This window comes from Mesoplodon densirostris, chromosome 1, assembly GCF_025265405.1.
Source record: "Mesoplodon densirostris isolate mMesDen1 chromosome 1, mMesDen1 primary haplotype, whole genome shotgun sequence".
NCBI lineage: Eukaryota > Metazoa > Chordata > Mammalia > Artiodactyla > Ziphiidae > Mesoplodon > Mesoplodon densirostris.
In genome coordinates, this window is record NC_082661.1 from 79358123 (window position 1) to 79375368 (window position 17246).

The 17246-nt window shown below is 39.1% G+C and overlaps 1 protein-coding gene across 5 annotated transcripts in view; it reads right to left on the reverse strand.

The window, feature by feature from the left end:
- Window positions 1–17246, reverse strand: part of ZGRF1 (zinc finger GRF-type containing 1) — a 73838-nt gene that overhangs the window by 23647 nt on the left and 32945 nt on the right. For 3 of the 5 annotated variants that reach the window (XM_060105086.1, XM_060105095.1, XM_060105075.1), the window contains exons 9-12: window positions 6711–6813; window positions 6523–6620; window positions 3207–3330; window positions 720–1375 (exon numbers count right to left, since the gene is read on the reverse strand). In XM_060105086.1, coding sequence (XP_059961069.1) covers window positions 720–1375; window positions 3207–3330; window positions 6523–6620; window positions 6711–6813 — 981 coding nt within the window. The remainder of the gene's footprint in view (window positions 1–719; window positions 1376–3206; window positions 3331–6522; window positions 6621–6710; window positions 6814–17246) is intronic. The other 2 variants (XM_060105105.1, XM_060105112.1) reach the window with 2 other exon arrangements.

The following is a 17246-nucleotide window of genomic DNA, read 5'->3' on the forward strand; positions in this document are numbered from 1 at the left end:
TGAAATGGAATAATTCAAGTTATTATAACAACTCCAGAAAAATACTGTTTACTAATAAGCAAATTCCATAAATATGTTAAAGGAAATAAACAAATTTTTCTTTTGATTTCCAGAATCCATGAAAACCATTTTCTAATTTTAAATGAGAAACTAAGTATAGCAAGAAAGGCTATGCCATGGCACTTTTAATGATAAATAAGACTAACTTTTCTTGTCTGCCCCTTAATAAGTTTTTAAATATTTTTGCTGGGAAAAACTTAACTGATGTGAGTGAATCATTATGTATCTCTATTTCTGGTTACAACTATAGTAAGAATTGTTCGTAACCAATGTATAATAAGATGTATCTTTACCCTAATGATGATCTGATCAGCAAAACTGAGCTGAGAGTGAAAAATGAAAACCATCATAGTAACAGTAGTAGTGGAAGTGATGGTAGAAACAGAGCTATAATTTATTAAGTACCTATTATGTGCCAGATACTGCACCAGACACTTTCAAATATTAATTTCATTTAAAGTTCACAAACTCTAGGAAAGATCTTAAGTCAAAGAAAATGTGAGTGTAGCAAGAGTTTTGGAAAACTCTAAAAAAAAATAACAAAGCCATTGGCTTCGAGACTAAAATCATTGCACCTACATGATTTTGGTAATTCTTTTGTTGAAGTTCAGATAATAACTACTGGAAAAAAGATGCAAAACGCTGGTACATTTCCTCACCTGAAAATCTCCTGTTACACTGCAGTTGTAGTAGGCATACCCTCTTAACACATTTTGAATTTCCTCAGTCTTAGAAGTCTGCTTTAAATTCAAAGAAAACGCTTTCTTTCTGGAAACCAAATCTTGACTGCTAAAATCCTGCTGCTGTTGCTGAAGCATGTGTTTCATGATTTGCAAATGCACAGAGTCTACAGAACTTTCCTTCACAGCACCACTCTGTCTTTCACCCGTGTCACTAAAATGCATCCCAGAAATAGCCTCAGCAAAGAAGCCATCTGTTACTTTCTGATCAACTCTGTTTGGAGTAGTCAAGTTGCACTGGAGTATGTTTTGATATTTCAACCACTTGCTTTGAGTAGATATATTATCAAAAAGTGAAACGTCCCTCGGAGTCACTTCCTTAGATTCTTTAGAGAAAGAAGTTTCGCTCTGGTCCTCTGACCCAAAGCTAAAAGAAGGAACTTCTGACTCTTCACAGAAGTTGAATATGGGAGAACCAGAAGACTCTTGCCTGTCACAGTCGATCACATATGAACAAGAATCTACATCAGGTGGCCCACTGGCAGGTGGCAAAGTATTAAGTGGAACTCGGGTTCCACTTACTAATGAAAGCCTTTGAAGGTTCTTAATCTCCAGAGAACTCGATTTTTTCATTACTAAAAAAAAAAACAAAAGCTAGTTAAATAAAAATGTATTTATGGACATCACCCAATCTCTAGAAAACAGTGGGTATCCATACAAAAAAGCAAAAAGTACCAACATGCCTTGTACCAAAACAAACAAAAAAATCACATTTCCTTTAAAAAAATTTAATGGTTTTAGTCTCCAAAAAATAAAGAAACTTTTCCAAGGTTGATAAACTTGAAATCCTTCTCTTTTTCTTTTCCCTCTTAGCTAAGGATTTCCACTCACCACTGCCCCATCAATTACTATATTATATTTACATAACACTGAAGTTTTCAAAGTATTTTATAGCCGAGAAGGGATTCATCATTCTCATTTTATAGACAAGATTGCCAACAAGGCCTAGAGGTAACATGACTACCAATTGGCAGAGTTAAGACAAGAACCCAGAACTAGTTTTTTGTTCTCAACTTTATATTCTCCAGAGACTGAAGTTCAAGGTTTACTTATCGATGTGTTGCAACTTCCTTTATATATTTATTACATTCACAGACTAATATGTTGGCCTTCAGGGTAAAGAAGACTTTTAGCTTTATTTTGATATATTGTTATGTGATAAGAGTTCAACTCTGGTAAACTCATGTTATGGCAGATTTTGGCTGAGTTTTATAATTCCTTCTGTCAGCATCGTTAGTAATTGATATATTCCTGAAAATGTAAAAAGCAGTAATATTTGTTGAATAAATAAAGAATGAATAATACTGCATGGGAACTATATAGGCTTAAAGTTTTTCTCTGAAATGCTATGGTTTCCTATTTTATAATAATGTACCTTCTTGATAGAGTTTCTATTTTGTTGGGAATAAACTCTGGAGGTCACTTGGGAAGGTAGTAGAACAGCAGGTGAGTCAATGATATTCTTTTATAAACTGTTACCTTGTAATTCTAACAAGCTGATCAAGCAACACTGACAGAAAAGTTAAAACCTCATTAAATAGTAAAAGATTCATGGTATAACTGTGTAAATCATATATAGGCCATTGTCACCTCACTTGTTTTAGATACCCACAGCTCCCGTACTGACTCTTTCCTACCTTGTTTCCTCTATCAACCACACCTACTAAACCTTCTTCAACCCAGCTACCCAGACACATTAGTTTTTATTTTTATATCATCCACCCATGACCAAAAAATTATCTACAACTTCACCCCTCACCCAACATAACTTCAGAATCAAGGGAAGATACACTGGTGAGATTACAAGAAAAGAGAGAGAAAAAGAGAAGTTAGTGAAAGGGATCCTACAGAATGTATTATACTTATCAAGAAGCAGGAAATTACTCACAGGGAAGAGTCAAAATGTATGAAAACACAGAGGCCTGAGAATGCAATTGAGGTAGCAGCAACTGAAGAGTTCCCTGATATTGCCAGGATCCCAAAGCAAAAGAGGGGAACTAAGAGGTTATGCTAAGGTCAACCATGACCAGACATTCACAATGAATCCTTTCCCTGGGAGGGGAAGGCGCTATAGAGGGGCCGGGCTCTGGAGTTACAGCTGTGAGAAGTGTTGGCAATGGTAGAAGACACTTTTAGAGGTCTGTGATGAGAAGATGAGAGAAGAAATAAGAAGGAACTAGAAAGCTGGAAGGGAGTATTGTATTTGGAAATAAGAGCCATCTCCAATAGAAAAAGTCAAAAGGGAGAGAGGGTGTGGGAAGGCTTGAGGGCGTAAGACATTGAATCTCGTTTCAAGATTATTTTTAGTTTAGTAACAGTCTCTCAAATAAAAAACTTCACTTTACATGGACAGACAGATTAGAGCCATATGGCAGCAACTGTCTAAGTTGAGAAAGTGAAAATCACCAGGTAAAGTTCTTGCTTTCAGGGACTCCTCAGAGAATTCCAGTATGAAGTCTTCATCTCTTGAGTTCAAAGATAAAGTAGAAACAGGGCTTAATGTTGAGATCTTTTGTTCTGGTGATGTCACCTATCCAGAAAGAAGAGACAAAACTACAGATCAAAATCTTTTTCCCTATAGTTTGAATGAATTCTAGTAACTACTGTAAAAATAATGCTTTCAAGTACATTGTGTAGAGCTATAGTGGGGCAAAGCTTCTTCCAAAAGGGGCAGGACAGAATAAACTCACTAAAATAAACAAGAATAATAGAAAGTGAAATACAGAACATAAAACCTGTTGGATTTATTTGAAATGGGTCAGATTCTGATTTGGATTGATCTGGTTTATGGGGATTTGGTTGTGAAGATCAGTTTCCAGTCTAAGGGTCTCAGGCTTAATCAGATCTTATGTTTGGAGCTGTGAAGGTAAAACTTCCTGAAGACCCAAGGACAGCTTTCTGTCTCTAACTCCGTCTCTTTCTCTGAAAGTCTGCTTCTCTCTCTTTCCCTGTAGACCAGATTCCTCCATGTGGCAGGAAGCACAGCCCACTGAAAACTTCCTAAACTTTCCATTAACCACTGTAGCAGACGCTGTTGCTGTCCTGGCCGTGTCTCCTTGGCCTATCTATGAGGTCATCTACAGTTGGGGAATTGCTCCCCTACCTGTCTCAGGTTTCCTACCTCTAGCATCTGCATCATTCTGCCTGAGGACAGTGGCTGGGACAGTGGGCTGGGACAGCAGGTAGGGCAGGTCAGAAGTGCCAGTTGGTTAATATATCCAGGAGTAATCTTCAGCCAAAGAGGGGTGGAAATTGGTGCATAAATACCTTACTTTCCTCATTCTTTGGGAGGACAATTCTGAGTTTTGTTTTATAGGTCTCTTAGAGGGTTCCCAGCAGGACTCAACACCTTTTATTATTGCTTTCTTCCTTTCCCTATCCCCCAGTGTGACTGTATTTGGAGACAGGGCCTTTAAGAGGTAATAAAGGCTAAATGAGGTCATGAGAGTGGTGCCCTGATCTGACAGAATTAGCGTCCTTATAACAAGAGTTCTCACTTGCTGTGCTCTCTCTTGCTCTCTCTCCATGTGCACATACCAAGGAAGGACATGTGAGGACATAGTGAGAAGTAGCCATCTGTAAGCCAGAAATAGAGTTCTCACCAGAAACTTGATCTTGAACTTCTACCTTCCAGAACTATTACAAAATAAATTTCTGGGGGCTTCCCTGGTGGTGCAGTGGTTGAGAGTCTGCCTGCCAATGCAGGGGACACGGGTTCCAGCCCTGGTCTGGGAAGATCCCACATGCCGCAGAGTGGCTGGGCCTGTGAGCCACAATTACTGAGCCTGCGCATCTGGAGCCTGTGCTCCACGAGAGAGGCCGCGATAGTGAAAGGCCCGTGCACCGCAATGAAGAGTAGCCCCCGCTTGCCACAACTAGAGAAAGCCCTCGCACAGAAATGAAGACCCAACACAGCCATAAATAAATAAATAAATAAATAAATAAATAAATAAATAAATAAGTTTCTGTTGTTTAAGCCACTTATCCTGTGGTATTTTGTTACAGCAACCCTAGTTAACTAATAGAGTCCTGCATCTTACTCCACTCACTAAAGCCCACCTCAGTCCACGTTGTTAAGTCAAAAAGCCAGGAGTCTTTCTACTGCCCTTCTTTCACCCTATTCTCTACATCCAATCCAGCAACATCCATGCTTCTAACTCCAAAATTTATCTTAAATCTATTTATCAACTGCTCTGTACTTTCACTGCCACAATCTCTACTTCAAATCACTATTGTCTACGCCTCCTCTTGACTGGTTTCCTGGCTTCCACCACAGTGCCCGTCAAATGCATCTTCCACACAGCAGCCAGCAAAATCTCTTAAAAATGTAAATGTAACGGGTGTTCTGCTGAAAACCCTTCAGTGATTTCCCCGGGGAACACAGAGCAATATCAAAGTTCTTAACCTGACCTTCAAGGCTCTGTATGTCTGGTCCTGCTCCCTTTCCCAATTTCATTTAATTACCACTTTCCCTGTCACTTTTCACAATCCAGCTACTTTGGTCTCCTTTCACATTCTTGAACCCACCCAATTCTTTTCAATCGCAGGGTATTTACACTTGCTGTTTATGTACATGGTATGTTCTTCCCCCTACTGCTGCCACAGCTGGAGAAGCCTTCCTAATCATCTATAAAGTAGATCCCCCCTATAATTTCAGAGTATCTTCACAACTTTTCTGTACAGCAATTATCTCAGTTTGTTTGTTCTCCTGAGTAACATCTCTCTCCCCTTCTGGCCTTTAAAATCAGAGATCATTCCTGTTTTGTCCAATACTCTATATCCAAGTCTTACAAGTTCCTGACCTATAGAAGGCATTCAGTAAACACTGCTGAATTCCTATTTATTCACAAATTTTATATTTCACAGTAAAATTTCATTGCTCATTTCACACATGTTCCACACATTTCAAATTAAGATCATGCTTAGGCACTTCATTGTATATCATTTGTTACTACTCTTGGGACTCTTTTTCTGCTATATTTTCTACTTGGTTTAAGAAAGCTTTAAACTTTTCAAGTTTATCTTATCTTCAGCTCCTTTACAAAATTCTTTTCAAACATCTTTTTTTTGTGTGTGTGTGGTATGCGGGCCTCTCACTGCTGTGGCCTCTCCCGTTGAGGAGCTCCAGATGCGCAGGCTCAGTGGCCATGGCTCACGGGCCCAGCCGCTCCGTGGCATGTGGGATCCTCCCGGGCCGGGGCATGAACCCGTGTCCCCTGCATCGGCAGGCGGACTCTCAACCACTGCGCCACCAGGGAAGCCCTCATTTTTAATTGATTCATCTAATTCTATTTTTTCCTTTCGAATTATGTATGCCTCTCAGTTCATGTCACATTGCAAAACATAAAACATCTGAATAATAAAGATAGCAGTCATCCACATTTTGTTATTTATTCTAACAAAAATTATTCTGTGCTGTTTCATTACTAAAATAATCATGGTTGGTTGTTCATAAACTTTCTTGACCATGTTAAAAAATCATCTAGTCTTAAGATTTTTATCATTTTATTTTTTAGTAGAGTCATTTCTTATAAGACCACCAATATTTTTTACTCACAACTGTTAAAACTTTGTTTAGGGAATTCCCTGGTGGGCCAATGGTTAGGACTCAGCACTTTCACTGCTGGGGTCTGGGTTCAATCCCTGGTCAGGGAACGAAGATCCCATGAGCCGCAGGGTGCAGGCAAAAAAAACAACAAAAAAACCTTTGTTTACATTATACCTTATTTGCTTCCCACGAAGTCCTCTCTGTTGATTTAAAATTATAATCCAAATAATTATATAAATGTTCTGAATCTTTAGGAGGGAAATCTAAAATTGCTGTGGGGGAAACAAAAGCATGGATCTTTACATAGTTTGTTCAATGTCAAATAACATCTTAATGTTACATTTTATTTATAATTTACTTACAATCATTTTCAACTGAGTCCTTATTAGACTCAGCTGTCACTTGAAAATTCTCTTCAATATTAAAGCTAATACCTCCTTTTGAAAAGTTTTCTTCATCTGGGAACTAGAAAATAGAGATCCACTTATCAGTTCAGAAAAAAATGTGTGCGCATATCCATATCTTTACCTATCTCTCTCTACACATATAGCTAATAGTTATAACTTGAGACACAGACAAACAGAAAGAAATATGTTATAAGAAATATGTTATAAAGCCAATTCCATTCTGGAAAAGCAGGGTACATTATATTTCATCAATTCTTATGACTCACGTTTCTTACATCTTAACATCTTTGATATAGGGATGCACCTCAAAAATGACATTTTTACATCTCTATAGCACAGGCAACATCTGTGACATAGTTGTCTTTGCCTGTGCAAGTGCAACTATATGCAAAGTAGTCATACTATTCAAATAATGATGACTTAAATATGACTTTGTGCATTCTTTTTTTTTTTTTTTTTTTTGCGGTATGCGGGCCTCTCGCTGTTGTGGCCTCTCCCATTGCGGAGCACAGGCTCCGGACGCGCAGGCTCAGCGGCCATGGCTCACGGGCCCAGCCGCTCCACGGCATATGGGATCCTCCCAGACCGGGGCATGAACCCGTATCCCCTGCATCGGCAGGCGGACTTTTAACCACTGCGCCACCAGGGAGGCCCTGACTTTGTGCATTCTTAACATTAGACATATTAAGCAATTCTGCTGTTTAAATGTCTTCAGAAAGATCACACTAGGATTTAGCATTGAAAAAAATGTACTGTGGGGACTTCCCTGGTGGTGCAGTGGTTAGGAATCCGCCTGCCAATGCAGGGGACATGGGTTTGAGCCCTGGTCTGGGAAGATCACACATGGCGTGAAGCAACTAAGCCCGTGCGCCACAACTACTGAGCCTGCACTCTAGAGCCCACGAGCCACAACTGTTGAAGCCCACGAGCCACAACTACAGAGCCCGTGTGCCACAACTACTGAAGCCCGGCACCTAGAGCCTGTGCTCTGCAACGAGAAGCCACCAAAATGAGAAGCCTGCACATCACAACGAAGAGTAGCCCCCACTTACCGCAACTAGAGAAAGCCCACATGCAGCAAGGAAGACCCAATAAAGCCAAAAATAAAGAGCAGAAACTAACACAACATTGTAAAGCAACTATACTCCAATTAAAAAAAAAAAAGGTATTCATTGATAGCTTCTATTTGTCAGGCACACAGCAAGGCACTGGAAATACAACAAACAAGCAGCCACTGACGGTGCCTTCACAAAAGCTGATACTTTTGGTGGGAGAAAATTAAGGAAGAAGCAAAATTTGTGGCCCTGAACCAAGATAGCGGAGTAGAAGGAGGTGCTCTCACTCCCTCTTGCGAGAACACCAGAATCACAACTAGCTGCTGGACAATCATCGAAAGGAAGACACGGGAACTCACCAAAAAAGATACCCCACATCCAAAGACAAAGGAGACACCATAATGAGACAGTAGGAGGGGCACAATCACAGTAAAATCAAATCCCATAACTGCTGGGTGGATGACTCACAGACTGGAGAACACTTATACCACAGAAGTCCACCTACTGGAGGGAAGGTTCTGAGGCCCATGCCAGGCTTCCCAACCTGGGGGTCCGGCAGTGGGAGGAGTAATTCCTAGAGAATCAGACTTGGAAGGCTAGTGGGATTTGATTGCAGGACTTCGACAGGACTGGGGGAAACAGAGACTCCACTCTTGGAGGGCACACACAAAGTAGTGTGAGCATCGGGACCCAGGGGAAGGAGCAGTGACCCGAGGGGAGACTGAACCAGACCTACCTGCTAGTGTTGGAGGGTCTCCTGCAGAGGCGGGGGGTGGCTGTGGCTCACTGTGGGGACAAGGACACTAGCAGCAGAAGTTCTAGGAAGTAGTCCTTGGTGTGAGCCCTCCCAGAGTCTGCCATTATCTCCACCAAAGAGCCCGGGTAGGCTCCAGTGTTGGGTCGCCTCAGGCAAAACAACCAACAGGGAGGGAACCCAGCACCACCCATCAGCAGTCAAGGAGATTGAAGTTTTACTGAGCTCTGACAACCAGAGCAACAGTCAGCTCTACCCACCACCAGTCCCTCCCATCAGGAAACTTGCACAAGTCTCTTAGCTAGCCTCAGCCACCAGAGGGCAGACAGCAGAAGCAAGAAGAACTACAATCCTGCAGTCTGTGGAACAAAAACCACATTCACAGAAAGATAGACAAGATGAAAAGGCAGAGGGCTATGTACCAGATGAAGGAACAAGATAAAACCCCAGAAAAACAACTAAATGAAGTGGAGATAGGCAACCTTCCAGAAAAAGAATTCAGAAAAATGATAGGGAAGATGATCCAGGACCTCGGACAAAGAATGGAGGCAAAGATCGAGAAGATGCAAGAAATGTATAACAAAGACCTAGAAGAATTAAAGAACAAACAAACAGAGATGCACAATACAATAACTGAAATGAAAACTACATTAGAAGGAATCAATAGCAGAATAACTGAGGCAGAAGAATGGATAAATGAACTGGAAGACAGATGGTGGAATTCACTGCTGCGGAACAGAATAAAACAAGAATGAAAAGAAATGAAGACAGACTAAGAGACATCTGGACAACATTAAATGCAACAACATTCACATTATAGGGGTCCCAAAAGGAGAAGAGAGAAAGGACCAGAGAAAATATTTGGAGATTATAGTCAAAAACTTCCCTCACATAGGAAAGGAAATAGCTACCCAATTCCAGGAAATGCAGCGAGTCCAATACAAGATAAACCCAAGGAGAAACAAGCCGAGACACATAGTAATCAAATTGGCAAACATTAAAGACAAAGAAAAATTCTTGAAAGCAGCAAGGGAAAAATGACAACACACAAGGGAACTCCCATAACATTAACAGCTCATTTCTCAGCAGAAACTCTACAAGCCAGAAGGGAGTGGCATAATATACTTAAAGTGATCAAAGGTAAGAACCTACAACCAAGATTACTCTACCCGGCAAGGATCTCATTAAGATTCCATGGAGAAATCAAAAGCTTTATAGACAAGCAAAAGCTAAGAATTCAGCACAACCAAACCAGCTCTCTACAACAAATGCTAAAGGAAGTTCTCTAAGTGGGAAACACAAGAGAAGAAAAGGACCTACAAAAACAAATCCAAAACAATTAAGAAAATGGTAACAGGAACATACATGTCGATAATTACCTTAAACGTGAATGGATTAAGCGCTCCAACCAAAAGACACAGGCTTGCTGAATGGATACAAAAACAAGACCCATATATATGCTGTCTACAAGAGACCCACTTCAGACCTACGGACACATACAGACTGAAAGTGAGGGGATGGAAAAAGATATTCCATGCAAGTGGGAATCAAAAGAAAGCTAGGGGCTTCCCGGTGGCGCAGTGGTTGAGAGTCTGCCTGCCAATGCAGGGGACATGGGTTCGTGCCCAGGTCCCGGAAGATCCCACATGCTGTGGACCGGCTGGGCCTGTGAGCCATGGCCACTGAGCCTGCACGTCCGGAGCCTGTGCTCCACAACAGGAGAGGCCACGACAGTGAGAGGCCCATGTACCACAAAAAAAAAAAAAAAAGAAAAAAAAAGAAAGAAAGCTGGAGTCGCAATACTCATATCAGATAAAAATAAAATAGACTATAAAATAAAGAATGTTACAAGAGACAAGGAAGGACACTACACAATGATCAAGGGATCAATCCAAGAAGAAGATATAACAATTATAAATATATATGCACCCAACATAGGAGCACCTCAATATATAAGGCAACTGCTAACAGCTCTAAAAGAGGAAATCGACAGAAACACAACAATAGTGGGGGACTTTAACACCTCACTTACACCAATGGACAGATCATCCAAACAGAAAATTAATAAGGAAACACAAGCTTTAAATGACACAACAGACCACATAGATTGAATTGATATTTATAGGACATTCCATCCCAAAACAGCAGATTACACTTTCTTCTCAAGTGCGCACGGAACATTCTCCAGGATAGATCACATCTTGGGTCATAAATCAAGCCTCAGTAAAATTAAGAAAATTGAAATCATATCAAGTATCCCTTCTGACCCCAACGCTATGACATTAGAAATGAATTACAGGAAAAAAAACGTAAAAGACACAAACACATGGAGGCTAAACAATACATTACTAAATAATGAAGAGATCACTGAAGAAATAAAGGAGGAAATCAGAAAATACCTAGAGACAAATGACAATGAAAACATGATGATCCAAAACCTATGGGAGGAAGCAAAAGCAGTTCTAAGAGGGAATTTTATAGCTATACAAGCCTACCTCAAGAAACAAGAAAAATCTCAAGTAAACAATATAACCTTACACCTAAAGGAACTAGAGAAAGAAGAACAAACAAAACCCAAAGTTAGCAGAAGGAAAGAAATCATAAAAATCAGAGCAGAAATAAATGAAATAGAAACAAAGAAAACAATAGCAAATATCAATAAAACTAAAAGCTGGTTCTGTGAGAAGATAAACAAAATTGATAAACCATTAGCCAGTTCATCAAGAAAAAGAGGGAGAGGACTCAAATCAATAAATTTAGAAATGAAAAAGGAGAAGTTACAACAGACACTGCAGAAATACAAAGCATCCTAAGAGACTACTACAAGCAACTCTATGCCAATAAAATGGACAACCTGGAAGACATGGACAAATTCTTAGAAAGGTATAAGCTTCCAAGACTGAACCAGGAAGAAATAGAAAATATGAACAGACCAATCACAAGGAATGAAATTGAAACTATGATTAAAAATCTTCCAACAAACAAAAGTCCAGGAACAGATGGCTTCACAGGGGAATTCTATCAAACATTTAGAGAAGAGCTAACACCCATCATTCTCATACTCTTCCAAAAAATTGCAGAGGAAGAAACACTCCCAAACTCATTCTACGAGGCCACCATCACCCTGATACTAAAACCAGACAAAGATACTACAAAAAAAGAAAATGACAGACCAATATCACTGATGAATATAGATGCAAAAATCCTCAACAAAGTACTAGCAAACAGAATCCAACAGCACATGCGAGGATTCTTCAATATACGTATATCAAACAATGTGATACACCATATTAACAAATTGAAGAATAAAAACCATATGACCATCTCAACAGATGCAGAAGCTTTTGACAAAATTCAACACCCATTTATGATAAAAACTCTCCAGAAAGTAGACACAGAGGGAACCTACCTCAACATAATAAAGGCCATATACGACAAACCCACAGCAAATAGCATTCTCAATGGTGAAAAACTGGGAGCATTTCCTCTAAGATCAGAAACAAGAGAAGGATGTCCACTCTCACCACTATTATTCAACATAGTTTTGGAAGTCCTAGCCACAGCAATCAGAGAAGAAAAAGAAATAAAAGGAATACAAATTGGAAAGGAAGAAGTAAAACTGTCACTGTTTGCAAATGACATAATACTCTACATAGAGAATCCTAAAGATGCCACCAGAAACTGACTAGAGCTAATCAATGAATTTGGTAAAGTTGCAGGATACAAAATTAATGCAGAGAAATCTCTTGCATTTCTATACACGAATGATGAAAAATCTGAAAGAGAAATTAAGGAAACACTCCCATTTACCATTGCAACAAAAAGAATTAAATACCTAGGAATAAACCTACCTAGGGAGACAAAAGACCTGTACGCAGAAAACTGTAAGACACTGATGTAAGAAATTAAAGATGATACCAATAGATGGAGAGATATACCATGTTCTTGGACTGGAAGAACCAATATTGTGAAAATGACTATACTACCCAAAGCAAACTACCGATTCAATGCAATCCCTATCAAATTACCAATGGCATTTTTTACAGAACTAGAAAAATCTTAAAATTTGTATGGATACACAAAAGACTCCAAAGAGCCAAAGCAGTCTTGAGGGAAAAAAACGGAGCTGGAGGAATCAGACTCCCTGACTTCAGACTATACTACAAAGCTACAGTAATCAAGACAATAGGGTACTGGCACAAAAACAAAAAGATAGATCAATGGAACAAGGCAGAAAGCCCAGAGATAAACCCACGCACCTATGGTTAACTAATCTATGACAAAGGAGGCAAGGATATACAATGGAGAAAAGACAGTCTCTTCAGTAAGTGGTGCTGGGAAAACTGGACAGCAACATGTAAAAGAATGAAATTAGAACACTCCCTAACACCATACACAAAAATAAACTCAAAATGGATTCGAGACCTAAATGTAAGACCGGGCACTATAAAATTCTTAGAGGAAAACATAGAAAGAACACTCTTTAACATAAATCACAGCAAGATCTTTTTTGATCCACCTCCTACAGTAATGGAAATAAATACAAAAATAAACAAATGGGACCTAATGAAACTTCAAAGCTTTTGCACAGCAAAGGAAACCATAAACAAGATGAAAAGACAACCCTCAGAATGGGAGAAATTATTTGCAAACAAATCAACAAAGGATTAATCTCCAAAATATATAAACAGCTCAGGCAGCTCAATATTAAAAAAACAAACAACCCAATCTAAAAATGGGCAGAAGACCTAAATAGACATTTCTCCAAAGAAGACATACAGATGGCCATGAAGCACATGAGAAGCTATTCAACATCACTAATTATTAGAGAAATGCAAATCAAAACTACAATGAGGTTATCACCTCACACCAGTTAGAATGGGCATCATCAGAAAATCTACAAACAACAAATGCTGGAGAGGGTGTGGAGAAGAGGGAACCCTCTTGCACTGTTGGTGGGAATGTAAATTGATACAGTCACTATGGAGAAGAGTATGGAAGTTCCTTAAAAAATTAAAAATAGAATTATCATATGATCCAGCAATCCCAGTACAGGGCATATACCCAGAGAAAACTATAATTCATAAAGACACACGCACCCCAATGTTCATTGCAGCACTATTTACAATAGCCAGGACATGAAAGCAACCTAAATGTCCATCGACAGACGAATAGATAAAGAAGATGTGGTACATATATACAATGGAATATTACTGAGCCATAAAAAGGAACGAAATTGGGTCATTTGTTGAGACGTGGATGGATCTAGAGACTGTCATAGAGTGAAGTAAGTCAGAAAGAGAAAAACAAATATCGTATATTAATGCATATATGTGGAACCTAGAAAAATGGTACAGATGAACCAGTTTTCAGGGCAGAAGTTGAGACACAGATGTAGAGAACAAACGTATGGACACCAAGAGGGGAAAGCCGTGGGGGGGGTGGGGGGGGGTGATGAATTGGGCGATTGGGATTGACATGTACACACTGATGTGTATAAAATTGATGACTAATAAGAAAGAATCTTGTGTATAAAAAAAATAAATAAAATTTAAAAATTTAAAAAAGGTTAATAAAAAGTATTGTGTTCACAGAAAGACAAGAAAACAAAGCAGTGTGATATACAATAAAACACTATGCTCAAATAAATCTAAAAGAATCTTCCACTAAATATAACATTAAAAATCCAAGTGAAGGTGAAAAAGTTCTGGAGATCTATTTCATAACACTGTAAATATACTTCCCATTACCAAAGTGTACACATAAAAATGGTTAAGACTGAAAATCTTATGATATAAGTACATATATGTTTTTTACCACGTTAATAAAAAAGGCAGTGAAAAACATTGTGTAGTGCTAATTGACTGCTCTTTCTTAGTGGTATATATTATAATGGTGCTTCTTACAATCAATGATAGTATCTTAGGATCTGATGAAATACAAGACTGTTTTAAAGTTCAGAGACTGCTGTGTGAAAGCAATCTGTCACACTTATTTCAAAAACCTCTTATCTGGGCTTCCCTGATGGCACAGTGGTTGAGAGTATGCCTGCCGATGCAGGGGACACAGGTTCATGCCCCGGTCTGGGAAGATCCCACATGCCGCGGAGCAGCTGGGCCCATGAGCCATGGCCGCTGAGCCTGTGCATCTGGAGCCTGTGCTCCGCAACGGGAGAGGCGAAAATAGTGAGAGGCCCGCGTACCACAAAAAAAAAAAAAAAAAAAAAAATCAATTATAGGTGAATTACAGATCAAAACATGCAAGGCAAAATAATAAAACTTCTACAAGATAACATGAGAGTATCTTTATGACCTTAGGGTAGAGAAAGACTTCTAAAATAAGACAAAAAAGCAATAATCAGAAAGGAAACAACAGATAAATTGTATTGTATTGAAAATTATAAACTTCCATTCATCAAAGGCATCATTAAGAATGAAAGATAAGTCAGTCAGGGAAGATAAGCATGCCAATTAAAAACTGAGGAAGAGGGCTTCCCTGGTGGTGCAGTGGTTGAGAGTCCACCTGCCAATACAGGGGACGTGGGTTCATGCCCCGGTCTGGGAAGATCCCACATGCCACAGAGCGGCTGGGCCCGTGAGCCATGGCTGCTGAGCCTGCACGTCCGGAGCCTGTGTTCCACAACGGGAGAGGCCACAACAGTGAGAGGCCCACGTACCTACCGCAAAAAAAAAAAAAAAAAAAAAAAAAACTGAGGAAGAAAGCTTAACAAACACTTCATGAGAGAGGATACAGAGAAGGCTAATAATGTACAAAAAGGTCCTAACCTCATTATCAGGCAGGAAAGTGCAAATTAAAGCCACAATGAAATAGCACTACATACCCACCAGAATAGCTAAAATTCAAAACAAAAAACTGTCAGCACCAAGTGTTAATGAAGATGTAGAGTGATGGGGACTCTCATACATTCCTGATAGAAAATATAAACTCTAATAACCATTTTGGAAAGCAGTTTGGCATTATCTACTAAAAGTAAAGACATGCATATCTAGTGACTGAATAATCACACTTCTAGGTAGTGTAAATAACAGAAGCATGTCATGTGTATACACATTCATGACAGTACATGATTATTCACAGCAGTATTATCTGTAATAACCTCCAAATGCAAACGACCCAAACAACTGAAGAATGTATTGGGGTGTATTTACTCAATGGAATCCTACACCAGCAATGAAAATGAATAAACTACAGCCACAAGCAACAACATGGATGAATTTCAAAACTGCAATGTTGAACAAAAGAAGGCAGACACAAAAAAACCACTGTGTATTATTCTATTTAAAGTTTTAAAAGCAAAACTAATATATGGTATTATAAGTCAAAATGGTGGTTATCTTTGGGGAGAATGGAAGGGGTAGTGATTGAAAGGGGGCAGAAGGGGTACTTCTGAGATGCTGGTAATGCTCTGTTTCTTAAGGGTGGAGGTTACATGGGTGTGTTCACTTTGTGGTAATTATTGGGCTGAGCACTTACAGTCTGTGCACTTATTTTGTATGTGCATTATGCTTTAATAAAAAAGGGAAAAGTTTAAAAAAGTCTCTTTAACAGATACTGTTTCAAATACATGAATACATCCTTTCTCCATAACCTTTTCTATTTGGGTAGCAATGAGAGGTACTTGGTGTCATACTTAGCAGGGAGAGGGGTGGATATTAGAAGGAAAAAAATCTTCTAGCTGTTAAATATATTTTCTATATGTAATCTGCCTCTCTGCTCTTGTCATAAATTTCTACTATTCTCTGAAGTGAAAAGTAATCCTTTAAATTCCTGATCCTAAAAAGGCAGTAAATCTTTCAAATATTTTTGTCTCATTTAGTTTAAGATATGATATTTCTTGTCAATTTACTAAACTTTTTTTTAACTTACAACTGTACAAAGATTTAAATATACTCTCTTTACAAAATTTAGTATTGACATAAAGAAAATGATTTGGCAAGGTGCAGCTATAAAAATATTTTTAAGGGCTTCCCTGGTGGTGCAGTGGTTAAGAATCCACCTGCCAGTGCAGGGAACACAAGTTCGAGCCCTGGTCCAGGAAGATCCCACATGCCACGGAGCAACTAAGCCCATGTGCCACAACTACTGAGCCTGCACTCTAGAGCCCATGAGTCACAGCTACTGAGCCCATGTGCCACAACTACTGAAGCCCGCGTGCCTAGAGCTCATGCTCCACAACAAGGGAAGCCACCACCATGAGAAGCCCGCGCACTGCAACGAACAGTAGCCCCCACTTGCTGCAACTAGAGAAAGCCCATGCGTAGCAACTGAAGACCCAATGCAGCCAAAACTAAATAAATAAAATAAATTAATTTTAAATATATATATATATATATATGTATTTTTTTTTTACCTGAAAGAAGTCAATCTGCATAAAAGTGCTAGGCAACTCTGGTGTCAAAAAACAACTGTTTGTTGTGCAGTTTTCATACACAATGCTATCTGGAAACTGACTGCATTCAAGCTGTGAGCTGTGTCCTCTCACCATCACAGCACTAGCAGCTGATCCTTTCACTTGATGCCCTTGAAATTCAACAGGCTATAGTAAATTATTAAAAATGAGTATTACATAAGTATACATATTTATAATACACATATACAAGAAAATAATGCATAATTCGGCTTTCTATTGAATATTAGTTAATGTAAATAATTACTAAGAGA